Here is an 18,022-nt window from a genome sequence, read left to right as displayed (position 1 = left end):
TTCTCCCTATTATCCAATAGTAATCACTGTCTGTTTAGTGTTTAACTAATGCTTTAGCTAAATGTTTCGTATACAATTTCTTATTAAAACGTTCATCCACACGTTCCTCGTGTGTATAATCCGCTTCCCAGTTCAAGTGGTGAATTTACCTTTCATAGAACCCGAGCTCCACCAAGAGGACAGAAAAGGTATAACACACAAGTGTTTAAAAGTGTTGAATATCTCTCACAATGTCACTCTCTAACAGATTCTTTGCTGCAACTCTTACATATATTTTGTCTCTTGAGTTAAAACATGTAACCATCAAGTTTACACTGGAAACATGTAGTTAAGCTGTGTTACGCCTGCTATTAAGTGTAATAACAATTAAGAAACAATTAACCCTCGAGTGTTTGATCTTGTTTTGCTTGTCTTTATATAAATGTTTAGAATTAAGTATCTTTCAAATGTTGATATTGTGGAGAACAGATTAAATGGAAAATACACGCAAAATATACTTTGTATCCCACTAAAAGATAGCGCTTACTCCCCCGGGGAAAATCACTCCCAAAATGACGTCACCACGTCCCAAAAAAAGAGAATAGATAAAAGACCTAGTTGTCCTTTGTCTCACTCGCTTGTACTCTCTCGTAATTACGCTTTCCTTTAGTTTTGAAATTCCGATCTTTTTTTTTGGTACTTTAACTTCCTTCAGACGACCTGAGAAAGCTTCATGTTCCTGAATGCCCATTTTTCTTAGCGGGAGATTTGATTTTGACTTTTGTTTCGAGCTGCCTGGGACAAAACTTTCCCCAGACTTTGTTTTAAACTCAGCAACGTTAAATAGCCTATATTACCAGGGCCTCGCAAGCCTATGGCGAATGTATGTGTCTTATTTGATTTTGTTGTTTTAACGTTATCTGACCATTCTAAGCAACTTTTGACCCAGAAACCCGTTCAATCCTCACCTCGAGTTGAACGAAGTCACTGTTCCAACGACAGAGTCTGGAGTGTGTTCCGCTGAGCTATAGCATTGCTGCAAGCGTTTTCATAGGACTCCGGAGCAAATCCACCGGTTTAAACCCAGCTTGAGATGCAGCTGGGGTGCCAATCCAGCCGGGCCCGGACAACAACAACGAGCCTAACCGGCAGTTAGCCTTTGCCACGGGGAATTATGACAAAAGTAAGGCAAAACAAACCACATTCTGGACCCGTTGGTGTCCTATAGTTGGTATAGAAACCCCTTGTTTGTTTAAACTACATTTGCAACATAATTCACAACCATTCTTCCATAAGATACTCCCTCTACAATTCCTAACTGAAACTCCATCGAGCCTATTATACTGATTTTGTCTTATTACATATTCTGTTCATTACCTTCTGGTTTGTTTCATGTTTGACTGTTATTTCTGAAATATTCCCTTATTTACTCACATTGTTGTACTCCCTTTAGTTAGTCAATAAATTTCACCTTGATTATAGTGATTTGTGTGTGTGTATTGTTTAGTGTCCTGGGTCCCTGTCCAGAGGATTCGTCCTCAGATTTAAGACTGACTGATTGATTAAATTTAACAATTTTAGAAATAACTGAACCATTAATAACTAACAAATTACCAGAAATTCATGGAATTATCAAGCTATACTCAAGGACCTAAAGCCTTGGGCAGACAGCAAATCTTCAGGTGGTGCCCTTCGACGAGAGCTTTATGAATCAATATTTCTGAAATATTAATTTTCATAATTTTATCAAAATCATACGTAAACACGCTACAATGTGCCTCCACCCTCCATTCTACATTTTAATAATTACACAACCGTTTCACTTTCACATGCTTGTTTTTAAAATCCCATCTCTCTGTGGGTGGGGGCCATTGTGAATTCTGCATCACAAGTTACAGTGGGAGAAAATGCTTCAAATGAAAATAAAAGTGAAAGCATGAATAGAAAGAGTTAAGAGACACGACACACCGCACAGAAACACTGTTGCAGGCACGTGCAAACTGATGCACATAGACACCTGGGTTGGGCGCAGGTCAGACACTGCCTGGCTTTGGTGAGCAGGCATCTCTGTTACAGATGGAAATTAAATTAATGTCACAGAGAGAGAGAGAGAGAGAGAGAGATACAGAGAGAGAGAGAAGGGGGAACTGGCATACCGACACAAAGAGAGAAGTGAAACAGAAATGTATTAATTTAATGTAATTCAGTTTAAATCAGTGGAGCGTATTAAATGCAAACAGTAAAACAGCTCCACATCTGCAACAAGGACTGGAAACTGTTTTGACAGTCATGGTTCCCAGAGGATAACCTGACAGCCTGACATTCCCTCCAGCATTATCAGCAGGATGACATGTGGTTCAGACTGATATGTCTCCACCATGCAATGTGGTGTATTTGTGAACTTCATCAGGTCAGACTTCCTGATTTTTCCTGATAAACCAAGTGACTTCACTTTATCAGACAGTTTGTTTCTCTGTATGATGAGCGTTACAGCCTCACAGAGCCTCTATTTATTTTTGTTCCCTTTTGTCTCTCTTGTAGTGCATTTCTGCTGATGTGTATGTGTCACTATAATGTGAGGTGTAGGAACATTTGCATCAAAACGTCCCCGATTCCTAAATGTCCTGAAGGCAGCAGGACCCAAACAACTTTGTTATACAGTGAATCACAACCCTTTCTTTTAATCCCACACCCCAAACCAGAGGGGGCAAAAAAGTCCGCAAAAGAGAAATAAGCTCTGAAAAATGAACAAAGGGTTTTTTGTAACATACAGTCTCAGAAAAGGCAAAGTTTTACTGCCAATTAGGCTACTGTTGTTGTTATTATTAGTAGAAGTAATGGTAGTATTACTGCTTTACTTATGAATAGCTACATATAAGAGAAATGACTACAAAATCTTTCTCACCTGAACAGACCACTCCAGCATCCTCACCATGGTTACAGTCATGTGACCCAAATCCTCTGTGCCGACACTGAGTCAGAGACGTTTCACTTCCTGAACAGCCCACATCATCAAGCCAGATTTGACCTGTTCCTTGACCAAAGTGGGCCGACTGAGGGGCACTCAGTGCTGCACCACAGTCCAGCTCCCTGCACACCACCTCAGCATCATTTAAGTCCCAGCTGTCATCACAGACTGTTCCCCAGACGTTGTTGTAATAGATTTCAACTCTTCCGGAGCACCGAGTAGACCCGGACCCAGCTAGTCTGATCGGAACACCTAGTCTCAGAACACAGAAGACAAATCAGTGCTGGATAGAACATGTGTTTGTTTGTCATTTAGTCATGACAGAAATCTTTACTGTAAGACAAATTTGGCAAAGGTTATGATTCATTATACTTTGCATCACCCATACAGACTGTGAGAAATATAAAACACTTTTCACAGTAGATCAAACACACGATGAACTTCATCACCTACATTACAGTTTCATTTACTGTATTGAGCAACATTTCCCACTTGTTATTCTGCTCTTCAATTCTAAAAGCATTCTGCAGGTTGTGGTTAGCAGCTCATATAGTGCTGCATCTGAACAGTGTTACACTTCACACCACAATGACTCGGTGACAGAGCTGCTAAAATATACAGAAAAGGATACATTTATTCAAAATACTTTATCTGAAATGTTTTCTCACCTGATGGCTTCATAATTAAATGACAGCTATGAAATGAGTATCAGTCTTATCATCTAACTCTCATCATGAAAATGAATAAGCTTATTTCCCAACATGTTGAACTATTTTTTTGTGAAAAAAACATCAAGTTCAGGGAATGTATTAACTTCCTTACCAGTAACAGAGAGTCTGACAGAGTCACTTAAAGGGGAGCTGAAGTCTCGTCTTGAAACACTTGTCTGATACTGACACTGGTACGATCCTTCGTTATCAAAGTTCACTTTAGGTATAATGAAGGTAGCAGAGTTGATACTTGATGTTTGGTTCTTTCTGAATGAGCCTGAGGTCTGCTGCAGGAGGAATGTTCCGTCTAAATTAACCTGAATTAAGATCGAACAAGTGATGCTGATGTTCTGACCCCAGGTAACCACACCAGCAGGATTCATGGAGATGCTGGGCTTTGAGAGGCTCTCTGAAAAAATGACAAAACAATAAAGTATTAAATGTATTATATATATGATCCTGGCTGTATTAACGCTGTTTTTCTGCCTTTTTTCCGTAGGTGTGTACTTGTAAGGCAGTATAATGGGAAACTTGAATGAATGAATTTGTGATGCACACACTGTAAAAATAGGACCAACTCATAATCCTTCTTGTGTATCTCATAGAAGGTTTACAGATTTGAGAATTTACAATATTATTCTATTATTGCAAATATGATATAATTGTAATTATGATAAACATGTACATGACTCTCTTTCCATTGTGGCTTCTCTTCCCTTTTACAGATTCTGACTGAAGGAGTAGCACTTCAGACCACTTGGTCTTTTGTTTTTAGAGAGACAATTTTTGCACCTATTTAGTTAAGTTAGGGATGTGTTTTGTTCTATATGCCTCCACCCTCCATTCTACGTTTTAATAATTACACAACTGTTTAACTTTCACATGCTGGTTTTTAAAATCCCATCTCTCTGTGGGTGGGGGCCATTGTGAATTATGCATCACAAAGGTACATTGTGAGAAAATGCTTCAAATACCAGAATACAATAATGAAAATAAAAGTGAAAGCATGAATAGAAAGAGTTAAGAGACACGACACACTGCACAGAAACACTGTTGCAGGCAGGTGCAAACTGATGCACATAGACACCTGGGTTGGGCGCAGGTCAGACACTGCCTGGCTTTGGTGACCAAGCAATTTTATAAATAAATTTGAAATTGAATTTCTTTTACAGATAGAAATTAAATTAATGTTACAGAGAGAGAGACAGAGAGAGAAGGGGGGACTGGCATGCTGGCACTGAGAGAGAAGTAACAAGAAATACAGGTGTCATATAATTAGAATATCATCAAAAAGTTTATTTATTTCAGTAATTCCATTCAAAAAGTGAAACTTGGGTATTATATTCATGCATTACACAAAGACTGATATATTTTAAATGTTTATTTCATTTAATTGTGATGATTAAAACGGACAACTAATGAAAATCCCAAATTCAGTATCTCCGAAAATTAGAATATTACAATATATAAGACCAATACAAAAAAAGCATTTTTAGAAATGTTGGCCAACTGAAAAGTATGAACATGAAAAGTATGAGCATGTACAGTACTCAATACTTAGTTGGGGCTCCTTTTGCCTGAATTACTGCAGCAATGCGGCGTGGCATGGAGTCCATCAGTCTGTGGCACTGCTCAGGTGTTATGAGAGCCCAGGTTGCTCTGATAGTGGCCTTCAGCTCTTCTGCATTGTTGGGTCTGGCGTATCGCATCTTCCTCTTCACAATACCCCATAGATTTTCTACAGGGTTAAGGTCAGGCCAGTTTGCTGGCCAATTAAGAACAGGGATACCATGGTCCTTAAACCAGGTCCTGGTTGCTTTGGCACTGTGTGCAGGTGCCAAGTCCTGTTGGAAAATGAAATCTGCATCTCCATAAAGTTGGTCAGCAGCAGGAACCATGAAGTGCTCTAAAACTTCCTGGTAGACGGCTGCGTTGACCTTGGACCTCAGAAAACACAGTGGACCAACACCAGCAGATGACATGGCACCCCAAACCATCACTGACTGTGGAAACTTTACACTGGACTTCAAGCAACGTGGATTCTGTGCCTCTCCTCTTCCTCCAGACTCTGGGACCTTGATTTCAAAAGGAAATGCAACATTTACTTTCATCAGAGAACATAACTTTGGGCCACTCAGCAGCAGTCCAGTCCTTTTTGTCTTTAGCCCAGGTGAGATGCTTCTGACGCTGTGTCTTGAGTGGCTTGACACAAGGAATGCGACAGCTGAAACCCGTGTCTTGCATACGTCTGTGTGTGGTGGTTCTTGAAGCACTGACTCCAGCTGCAGTCCACTCTTTGTGAATCTCCCCCATATTTTTGAATGGGTTTTGTTTCACAATCCTCTCCAGGGTGCGGTTATCCCTTTTGCTTGTACACTTTTTTCTACCACATCTTTTCCTTCCCTTCGCCTCTCTATTAATGTGCTTGGACACAGAGCTCTGTGAACAGCCAGCCTCTTTAGCAATGACCTTTTGTGTCTTGCCTTCCTTGTGCAAGGTGTCAATGGTCAATGGACAGCTGTCAAGTCAGCAGTCTTCCCCATGATTGTGTAGCCTACAGAACTAGACTGAGAGACCATTTAAAGGCCTTTGCAGGTGTTTTGAGTTCATTAGCTGATTAGAGTGTGGCACCAGGTGTCTTCAATATTGAAACTTATCACAATATTCAAATTTTCTGAGATACTGATTTTGGGGTTTTCATTAGTTGTCAGTTATAATAATCAAAATTAAAAGGAATGAACACTTTTTGAATGGAATTACTGAAATAAATAAACTTTTTGATGATATTCTAATTATATGACCAGCACCTGTATATTCATTTAGTGTAATTAGGTTTAATTCAATAGAGCAGATTAAATGCAAACAGTAAAACAGCTCCACATCTGCAACAAGGACTGGAAAGAGTTTTGACGGTCATGGTTCCCAGAGGATAACCTGACAGCCTGACATTCCCTCCAGCATTATCAGCAGGTTGACATGTGGTTCAGACTGATATGTCTCCCCCATGCAATGTGGTGTATTTGTGAACCTCATCAGGTGAGACTTCCTGATTTTTCCTGATAAACCAAGTGACTTCACTTTGTCAGACAGTTTGTTTCTCTGTATGATGAACATTACAGCCACAAAGAACCTCTATTTATTTTCGTTCACTTTGGTCTCTCTTGTAGTGCATTTCTGCTGATGTGTATGGGTCACTATAATGTGAGGTGTAGGAACGTTTGCATCAGAACGTCCCCGATTCCTAAATGTCCTGAAGGCAGCAGGACCCAAACAACTTTATTTGTTATACAGTGAATCACAACGCTGCGCCCCATTCTTTTAATCCCAAACCAGATGGGGCAAAAAGTCAGCAAAAGAGAAATAAGCTCTGAAAAATGAACAGAGGGTTTTTGTAAAATACAGTCTCAGAAAAGGCAAAGTTTTACTGCCAATTAGGCTACTGTTGTTGTTAGTATTAGTAGAAGTAATGGTGGTATTACTGCTTTACTTATGAAAGTAAAACTAGAGGATTGCCGGTTCGAGTCCAGCTCAGACTATAGATATGGAGTGTGGACTGGTAGCTGGAGAGGTGCATGTTCACCTCCTGGGCACTGCCGAAGGTGGCCTTGAGGAAGCCCCTGAACCAGCCGTCTGGCTCTGACATCTCTCCATGTGTTGTCCCTATAGGTCCTGTTTGTTCATGTGTGTATATTTCAGACCTGTGTGTAATACTAACAATTAACAAAACAGCGTTTCCCCACACTGAGAATGGGTTCCTTGATAAAATTTGTGTTTTTGTGCAAAATGTTCAAAATTCATACAGTTCATACTCGGCTCAACTCGGTGCTCTGGAAGAGTTGAAATGTATTACAACACCACCTGGGGAACAGTCTGTGATGACAGCTGGGACTTAAATGATGCTGAGGTGGTGTGCAGGGAGCTGGGCTGTGGTGGAGCACTGAATGCCACTGAGTTGACTCATTTTGGTCAAGGAACCGGTCAAATCTGGCTTGATAATGTGAACTGTTCATAAAGTGAAGAGTGACAGTGACAACTTTGAGTTTCCCTTATATCTTCTTCTTCTAATAGCTACATATAAGGGAAATTATTACAAAATCTTTCTCACCTGAACAAATCACTCCAGCATCCTCACCATGTCCACAGTTGTGTGTCCCAAAACTTCCATTAAGACACTGAGTCAGAGACCTTTCACTTCCTGAACAGGCCACCTCATCAAGCCAGATTTGACCGGTTCCTTCACCAAATCGGGCCGACTGAGTGACACTCAGTGCTGCACCACAGCCCAGCTCCCTGCACACCACCTCAGCATCATTTAAGTCCCAGCTGTCATCACAGACTGTTCCCCAGGTGTTGTTGTGATAGATTTCAACTCTTCCAGAGCACCGAGTAGACCCGGACCCAGTTAGTCTGATCGGAACACCTAGTCTCAGAACACAGAAGTCAAATCAGTGCTGGATAGAACATGTGTTTGTTTGTCATTTAGTCATGACAGAAACCGTTACTGTAAGACAAATTTGGCAAAGGTTATAATTCATTATACTTTGCATCACCCATACAGACTGTGAGAAATATAAAACACTTTTCACAGTAGATCAAACACCTGATGAACTTCATCACCTACATTACAGTGTAGCATGCCTAAACTACATATGAATTTTAATACATTTATGATAATTAATACCCAATTATAAATTTTAATATTCAGAACATATTAATCCATAAAAAGCTCTCGTTTCGCAGGGGCACCACCGGAGTTGTTATTAACCTAGAGCCTCCGGACCTCTAGGTAGCTTTTAATAATTATACAATTATTCACCAGTGATCAGTTAGTTAATAATCGCTCAATTATCTTAAATCAATCAGTCAGTCTCATATCTAAAAGGGTAAATTCTCTTGGCAGGGACTTAGAAGTAGGCAATACACACAATTCCTTGGTTACAGTGAATTTATTAACTAACCAAGGTGAAATAAAAACGTGCTTAAATACATCAGAGAAATAAACAATGGCTAAACAATGAGAATGGAGGTTTGATTGTGGGAGGATTTGACTCATACGGCAACTAATGAATGCAATTAGATGATAACTGGGTTCAATTTGTCTAGGGATTTAATGATTACATATGCTGTAGTAAAGATGAATGGATTAGCAACTATTGGACGTCACTGATCACAGAATGTAGGGTTTTGGTCTTACTGCTTGTGTTTCTTCCAGCCGGGTTGCTAGTAAACGGCCTCAAACTGGCAGAGTCTGTGCGTTCTCGTTTAGGACAGCTTGAAGCTGTAGGCCAGTCACTTTCTCTGCCAGGGAATTTCTCCAGGGGTCCGTCTCTAGGTGGCTTATAGAAGAAACTTGCAGTGGGGGCCTTCCCAACCCTGTCTCGGGTCATGATTAAGTCGTCCTTTGTTATGCTGGTGGGACCACGTGGCTGGGTCTGAACTCGGTGAAGTTAGCTCGACGAATAAAGCTTAAAAGGTTGTTCTTGAATTAAACTAGTGTAACTTAACGGACTGATCGAACAAAACAAAAGACAGAAAATAAAGTTAAAGTTAAACGAGGGAAAAATCGATGTCGCAGCATTTCGCGTGTGTAGCTTCAAGCGAAACAAAGACTTTGTTGCGCTGGTTGAATTCTTAGGGCGTTGCCGGGAGAGGGGCACGCCAGGCGCGTGCAGAAGCGCCGTTGAAGAGCCCGGAAACAGGCCTGCAGACAAGAGGGAAGCGTCCAGAGAGCAGCGGGGAAGAGAGAGCGAACAACGTTGTGTGTCGCTCTTTTGTTGTCTGGGGCGTCCAGACAAGTCCTTCGTTTCCCGCAGGACGGGCAGTTTCCGGTTTCCCGAGGGACTGTCCTTCGTTTCCCGCAGGACGGGCAGTTTCCGGTTTCCCGAGGGACTGTCTTTCTAAACTTTTAATATGTCTATAAAAAGGAAAAGAAAATCTATTTGCGCGTATTATAATCAAATATTTTCCTACAATCAAACCTCAATGGTCAAACGGTTGTCCCATTCTAAGTTTGAGCATTTGGTAACAGGAAAACAATTGTCAGTAATTAGACCTTAAAAGGTTAGCATTTCAGAATGATGGCATGTGATTTCGTCCACTTGGAGGAGCTCAGGTTACATGACGACAGCTTAGATTAATCCCAAAACAATCTTCTCAGGAGCTGGAAAATTTAGTTATTCAGCCTTAAATTCAAGCTGGCAATTAATAGCGTATAGTATGATATTTCTTTATCATCATTTCTAAAGGAATTGTGTGAGAAAGTATTGTGAACAAGCATTGGTTACGCATAAAATGAAGGAGTGTCTTTAACCTTGCTGAAAATTAAAACACTGCAAAAGTAACTTATTTAGATTCTTTTCAGCAATAATAACAATAGATAGCAACAACATGGTGACATAACTACTCTAATAGAGGCAGCGCCACTACTAACTTAGCAAGGACTATTATTTGAAGAGAACAGTTTATAATGAAACATTGTTTTAGCTCAAGAAGGCAGGAGTTGTGTCCCCTTTTCGCATAACCTGGCTTATCACGTTTGCACATCAATCTTTGTTTGCATAAGGGAGTTCAGGTCTGTGTCTCTGGTATCCTGGAGTTTCTCACCTAGGCGTGAAAAAAGAGTATGTCTTTGATGAGGTAATGAAACGCAGAGCAATGATAGTTGCCACAGTTACATGTGTGGGGGGCAGTTTAGGGTTTCCTGCCCCCTTTTAAGGAGAGTTCAGATAGGCTGTTCAGGGAAACGCTAATCGCTGGTTAATGTTCCTTTTGTAAGTTTAACAGTCAGGCACCGTGTTATCAGGCTGCGGAATCAAAGGTGCCAGTTTTTTATGATCAGGCTGCTCAGGAATAGCACTTAGGTAAAGCAACCTTTCAACCCCCCCTCTTTTGGGGTCTCTGCAGCCGTCTGTAGAGGGTTGATAATCAAAACCCTCCTTTCTTCCCACTAGAGAGATTTTAATTTTGAGTAGTCCAAATTTATTTAATATAAAATGCCCAAATCCACACTGTTGTTCACTACAACAGTTTCATTTACTGTATTGAGCAACATTTCCCACTTGTTATTCTGCTCTTCAATTCTAAAAGCATTCCGCAGGGTGTGGTTAGAAGCTCATATAGTGCTGCATCTGAACAGTGTTACATTTCACACCACAATGACTCGGTGACAGAGCTGCTAAAATATACAGAAAAGGATACATTTATTCAAAATACTTTATCTGAAACGTTTTCTCACCTGAACAGATGACACCAGCGTCCTCACCATGTCCACAGTTGTGTGTCCCAAATCCTCCGTGCCGACACTCAGTTAGAGACCTTTCACTTCCTGAACAGCCCACATCATCAAGCCAGATTTGACCGGTTCCTTGACCAAAATGGGCCGACTGAGGGGCACTCAGTGCTGCACCACAGTCCAGCTGTCTGCACACCACCTCAGCATCATTTGAGCCCCAGCTGTCATCACAGACTGTTCCCCAGGTGTTGTTGTAATAGATTTCAACTCTTCCGGAGCACCGAGTAGACCTGGACCCAGCTAGTCTGATCTGACCATCTATAAAGAATGTAAGACATAACATAGAATATTTTAAAGACCAGTGTTAGACAAGTCATTTACAAAATGTAATACATTATAGATGACTAATTACTGTCAATTGAGAATAATTACTTAGATTACAATATTACTGTCTCTGAAATGTCATGCTTTACATTACTTTTGACTTACTTTCACTGCTTTTTAATGGGCGCATTATGCTCATAGTAAGATGTGCCTGCATATGTGGGTTTGTCTCCCCATTAAGAAAGACGCTGTGCACATATTTATGCATGAGGTAAAGCAGCATAGCATCACTGATTACTTGAATCTCCCGACAAGATCGCTCAGGATGCACTGACAGCAGCCTCTCTGATCATGAAAGTAATTTGTTAAAGCACAAAAACACAGCCTATAGAAATCTATGCCACACTTTCTATGAAGGTCATCACTATATTGACTTATGCATATATTTATAACACAATATAATGCTTCCATAAGACATTATAACAACAGTTGTAATCACTTACAAACATGCATTAGGTGCTACAGCAAAGTTCATAACGTATTATGATCTTTTGATTTAATGTTTTATAACTAATAGTAATACCAGTTTATACAACTGTGCGCCGAGAATCTCCAACCATGTTCCACAGTACATTATAATCAACTCTGCCTCGTTATAAATACACTTTAGTCACAATTTAGAATTAGCGATATAAAATGGAATAATAGCTTATAGTAATGTTTAAGGTTATATAGCATGTCTTTGTTTGCTTTAAGTAAAGTGACAAAAATTTTGCGCAGGAAAACAACTTTTATTTATGTTTCTTCACTTTATGAACAATCTGTATGAAATTTGAACATTTTGCAATTTAGCACAAAAACACAAATTACATCAAGGAACTCATTCTCAGGATTGGCGAAAGATCGCTCAAGAGAAGACCAGGGCCCGTATTTATCAAGCTTCTCAAAGTGCCATTTTATTCTTAAGTGCTGAGAATTCATGAAATTTACTCCTACATTTAAACTCAAGAATAAAAGCAAGTTATCAAATTTCTCGAAGCTAAGAATCACTCTTACTCTCCCAGTTATTTAAGACAGCTTGAGAGGTCTCTGAAGTGGTTAGGAGCTGCCAATAGGGCCTGTGATGGCACCGTGGAGACATAGACATGCGGACAAGAGAGGAAGAATTCTGACGATGCACAGTTAATAAGACGTGGTCGGACCGCACAGGTCCGTCAGTTGGTGAGGGACGTCATCTCACCACTGACTTTACACAGTAATGCGTTTTCAGTTAAATTGAAGGTTTCTTTGCCACAGGACGAACGCAGCAATACTGATGATTTTGGCCTGTCATAACCATCAATAAGCCAAACAGTCATGGAAACAATTATGACACTTACAGCTCCACACGAATTTCATCGACTTCCCTACAACACCCCCCGTAAACCGACAGAAGCAGAGTTCATGCAAATAGAAGGCTTCACAGGAGGAGTATGTGTATTTGATGGCTCATATGAAGATAAACTTTTTTATCTTTCATTTATTAATGTGTAGGCCTATATCATAATGTATTCTCTTGAATATGTGTTGAATATAAACTCCTTTTAGGAATTCAATGTGAATTTATCTGACACTGGCACTTAAGATTTAGTCTTGCACTTCACTCAAATTACTACTATGATGCTTGATAAGTAACTGTTAAGCGCAGCTTTGAGCCAAGAATTGTGTTACTCTTAAGTCAGTTTAGCAGTGTTCTTATAAGTAATTCTGAGAAGCTTGATAAATACGGGCCCTGGTGTTCTCTTGAGCGATCTTTCACTACCCTGATAATGAGTTCATTGATGAAATTGTGTTTTTGTGCAAAATTGCAAAATGTTCATTGTTCAATTGTTCATAAAGTGAAGAAACAAAAATAAAAGTTGTTTTCCTGCGCAAAATGTGTGTCACTACTTAAAGCGAATAAATACGTGTTATGTTCATATAATTAGTTCATATGGTATTATGTCCACCTGTAATGTTATACTGGGATGGACAACAGTTTACTTAAAGCAAACCAAGATGCTACATAACATTAAACATTACTATAAGCTATTATTCCATTTTATTTAATGCTTCAAATCCCAGAATACAATAGTGAAAATAAAAGTGAAAGTGACGGTTCTATCAACCGCCAACACCTAAAGTGGCAGTAATGGCTTTATTTTTCTTTACTAGTAAACCACAAACACATTTTATTTAGATATATTTATCTTACACTAGTAAGTAGTGTAGTAAAGTAGTGAGTAAAATTTTTCCTTGGCCTACCTGGATGACATTGTTTATAATAACACATGGGAAGAACATCTGAAACACCTTAAAGTTGTCTTTGATTGTCTTCATGCTGCAGGACTCACTGTTAAAGCTGCAAAGAGTACCTTTGCCATGTCATTGGAGGAGGGGTCATCAAACCACAGGTGCAGAAGGTTCAGGCTATTCAGTCTTGCCCACTCCCACAAACAAGAACCCAGGTCAAGTCCTTCCCCAGCATGTCAGGTTGTTACCACAAATTTATACCTAACTACTCTGCCAGAGAAGCTGTGCTTACAGATATGACCAGTCCCCAAAAGTCCAATCAGATCTGTTGGACAAAAGAGCCTACAAGGACATCCAACAGGCACTTAGCAGCGATCCTGTATTGTACTGACTTCAAACAACCATTCATTCTGCAGACTGACACTTCAGATCGCAGGCTTGGTGCTGTGCTCCTTCAAGGCACAGAAGGGTCCCGTCAGCCAGTGGTGTATGTGAGTAGAAAACTGTACCCAAGGGAGGTGTGTTACTCTACAGTGGAGAAGGAATATCTAGCAATCAAATGGGCTTTGGACTCTCTCAAATATTACCTCATGGGGAGGGAATTTACCCTTGAGGTGGGCCATAAAACACTGAAATGGCTGGGCAGGATGAAGTTACACAAACAGCCTAATAACCCTTTGGTACCTGGCCATGCAACCTTATAAGTTCGAAGTACATCACATACCTGGCAAGCAGAATTCAACAGCTGACTACCTTTCCCGCTGTCCCAGCGAGTCGCCAGAGGAGGGGGAGTGTGTCATTGTTTTATCAACTGCCAACACTTAAAGTGGCAGTAATGGCTTTATTATTCTTTACTAGTAAACCACAAACACATTTTATTTAGATATATTTATTCTTTTCATAAATTATGCTAATTTCGAATGTGAGTGCATGCATTTTAGTTAATATTAGTATTCATTTGAGAATTGTTTAGTGATTTATACCTGTCCTTTGTTTCTCCACATGCTGCTGCTGCTTCTGAGTCAACTGCCAAAGTGGGTGCTGGAGTTTGAGACTGCCTTTTATACTCCACCACAGGAAATGGACAGAATCAACTCCTGGCAGTGGGCAGAACTACAAAATTCTTAACAACACAGCAGCATGTGGATATTTTGTTTGTTAGATAAATATTGGGTTTCAGTATTGTTTTAGTATATTGTTATGGTTGGTTGTTGGGTTTGTTTGGGTCTTTTTAATTGTAGTAATTCAACATTCAACACTGTTGCAGTCACGTGCAAACTGATGCACATAGACACCTGGGTTGTGCGCAGGTCAGACGCTCCCTGGCTTTAGTGAGCAGGCATCTCTGTTACAGATGGAAATTAAATTTATGTTACAGAGAGAGAAGGAGGAACTGGCATGCTGGCATAGAGAGAGAAGTAACAAGAAATGTTTTCATTTATTATAATTAAGTTTATTTCAAGAGAGCAGATTAAATGCAAACAGTAAAATAGCTCCACATCTGCAACAAGGACTGGAAACAGTTTTGAGAGTCGTGGTTCCCAGAGGATAACCTGACAGCCTGACATTCCCTCCAGCATTATCAGCAGGATGACATGTGGTTCAGACTGATATGTCTCCACCATGCAATGTGGTGTATTTGTGAACTTCATCAGGTCAGACTTCCTAAATTGTGTCTGATAAACCAAGTGACTTCACTTTATCAGTTTGTTTCTCTGTATGATGAACATTACAGCCTCACAGAGCCTCTATTTATTTTTGTTCACTTTTGTTCACTTTCTTGCAGTGCATTTCTGCTAATGTGTATGGGTCATGAGGTGTAGGAACGTTTGCATCAGAACGTCCCCGATTCCTAAATGTCCTGAAGGCAGCAGTACCCAAACAACTTTATTTGTTATACAGTGAATCACAACACTGCGGCCCTTTCTTTTAATCCCACACCCCAAACCAGAGGGGGCAAAAAGTCAGCAAAAGAGAAATAAGCCCTGAAAAATGCACAAAGCATTTTTGTAACATATAGTCTCAGACAAGGTTAGGTTTTACTGCCAATTAGGCTACTGTTGTTGTTAGTATTAGTAGAAGTAATGGTAGTATTACTGCTTTATTTCATCTTTTACTTCCTGCTACTGTAGAGAGCAGTCGTGCTTTTCCTACTCTCCCCTCTTATCTTGGCTTGCTCCTATTTTGTGTCTACTTTGGTCGTGTGGAAACCTTTCTCTTTTGACCACCTGCCTGCTGTTCTCCTGAAACCATCAAAATGGAATTAATCAACTGGTCACTCAGTGCTATTGACAAGATTTTCACCCAGAGACGTGATTTATGGATAATTGGAATTTTGTTAGTGGGCTTCCTGATTATCGGGCTTGGAATCTCCCTAATATATCGTAAAATTGGTAAGACAGCTGCCAGTAAATTTACCCAAAAGCTGTCTGGGGAACTTAAAGAGTGCTTAAATGGGGTGAACGACAAGCTGAAAGTTTTACATCAAAGGGCTGATCAGAACGGTGAACTGTTTCGTAACATCTCAGACCGGTCTGTGGAAGCGCAGAGGAGGATTGACACCATCGGGGTGCAGTCTGGTGAGCTGCTGAGAGTAACCACTGGTCTGTCAATGAAATTAGAAGAAATGTCGAAATCACTACATGAACTGGATGCATGTATGACGTTGAGGATGAGAGTGATTGAAGGACACTGATCCGGATAAATGTTACCGAATCAACCTAAAGTGGATTAAAAATTGTTGTCTTAAGTGCCCCTTCCCTCCCCCTCCCCTCCTCCACCCGAGCAGGAAAACAACTTGCAGCTGGCCTTCTTATCTTCTCCTGCGCACTGGTTTATCTCTCCTCAAGGACAAGGCCAATGAACTGAACTTTTCTTTTTAACAACATAGTCAGTCTGAAGCCTCATACTTCACAAACACAGACTCATTATCTTACTCGCACCATACACCAGAGACTTGCTCCAATTTCTTGCAATTTCCCCACTGTGGGACAAATAAAGGTTTCATTCATTCATTCATTACTTATGAATAGCTACATATAAGAGAAGTGATTACAGAATCTTTCTCACCTGAACAGACCACTCCAGCATCCTCACCATGTCCACAGTTGTGTGTCCCAAATCCTGCATGCTGACACTGAGTCAGAGACCTTTCACTTCCTGAACAGCCCACCTCATCAAGCCAGATTTGACCGGTTCCTTCACCAAAGCGGGCCGACTGAGTGGCACTCAGTGCTCCACCACAGCCCAGCTCCCTGCACACCACTGTAGCATCATTTGAGCCCCAGTTGTTATCACAGACTGTTCCCCAGGTGTTGTTGTGATAGATTTCAACTCTTCCGGAGCACCGGGTAGACCCGGACCCAGCTAGTCTGATCGGAACACCTGGATAGAACATGTGTTTGTTTGTCATTTAGTCATGACAGAAATCTTTATTGTAAGACAAATTTGGCAAAGGTTATAATTCATTATACTTTGCATCACCCATACAGACTGTGAGAAATATAAAACACTTTTCACAGTAGATCAAACACTCGATGAACTTCATCACCTACATTACAGTTTCATTTACTGTATTGAGCAACATTTCCCACTTGTTATTCTGCTCTTCAATTCTAAAAGCATTCTGCAGGTTGTGGTTAGCAGCTCATATAGTGCTGCATCTGAACAGTGTTACATTTCACACCACAATGACTCGGTGACAGAGCTGCTAAAATATACAGAAAAGGATACATTTATTCAAAATACTTTATCTGAAACGTTTTCTCACCTGAACAGATGACACCAGCATCCTTACTGTGTCCACAGTTGTGTTTCCCAAATCCTCCGTGCTGACACTGAGTTAGAGACCTTTCACTTCCTGAACAGCCCACATCATCGAGCCAGATTTGACCGGTTCCTTGACCAAAATGAGCCGACTGAGGGGCACTCAGTGCTCCACCACAGACCAGCTCCCTGCACACCACCTCAGCATCATTTGAGCCCCAGCTGTCATCACAGACTGTTCCCCAGGTGTTGTTGTGATAGATTTCAACTCTTCCAGAGCACCGAGTAGACCCGGACCCAGCTAGTCTGATCGGAATACCTAGTCTCAGAACACAGAAGACAAATCAGTGCTGGATAGAACATGTGTTTGTTTGTCATTTAGTCATGACAGAAACCGTTACTGTAAGACAAATTTGGCAAAGGTTATGATTCATTATACTTTGCATCACCCATACAGACTGTGAGAAATATAAAACACTTTTCACAGTAGATCAAACACACGATGAACTACATCACCTACATTACAGTTTCATTTACTGTATTGAGCAACATTTCCCACTTGTTATTCTGCTCTTCAATTCTAAAAGCATTCTGCAGGTTGTGGTTAGCAGCTCATATAGTGCTGCATCTGAACAGTGTTACATTTCACACCACAATGACTCGGTGACAGAGCTGCTAAAATACACAGAAAAGGATACATTTATTCAAAATACTTTATCTGAAACGTTTTCTCACCTGAACAGATGACACCAGCATCCTCACCATGTCCACAGT

At 40.5% G+C, this 18,022-nt stretch overlaps 1 protein-coding gene across 1 annotated transcript in view; it reads right to left on the bottom strand.

Annotated features, from left to right (window-relative positions):
• LOC123957703 (deleted in malignant brain tumors 1 protein) overlaps positions 1–18,022 on the bottom strand; it is a 68,810-nt gene that overhangs the window by 47,047 nt on the left and 3,741 nt on the right. Inside the window, exons 4-9 of the mRNA XM_046030696.1 lie at positions 17,253–17,572; positions 16,553–16,867; positions 10,892–11,206; positions 7,763–8,077; positions 3,770–4,066; positions 2,885–3,199 (exon numbers count right to left, since the gene is read on the bottom strand). Coding sequence (XP_045886652.1) covers positions 2,885–3,199; positions 3,770–4,066; positions 7,763–8,077; positions 10,892–11,206; positions 16,553–16,867; positions 17,253–17,572 — 1,877 coding nt within the window. The remainder of the gene's footprint in view (positions 1–2,884; positions 3,200–3,769; positions 4,067–7,762; positions 8,078–10,891; positions 11,207–16,552; positions 16,868–17,252; positions 17,573–18,022) is intronic.

The sequence above is a fragment of the Micropterus dolomieu genome, linkage group LG02 (genome assembly GCF_021292245.1).
Source record: "Micropterus dolomieu isolate WLL.071019.BEF.003 ecotype Adirondacks linkage group LG02, ASM2129224v1, whole genome shotgun sequence".
NCBI lineage: Eukaryota > Metazoa > Chordata > Actinopteri > Centrarchiformes > Centrarchidae > Micropterus > Micropterus dolomieu.
Note: the sequence above shows the minus strand (reverse complement) of the source record. Positions and strands in the feature narration are given on the sequence as shown.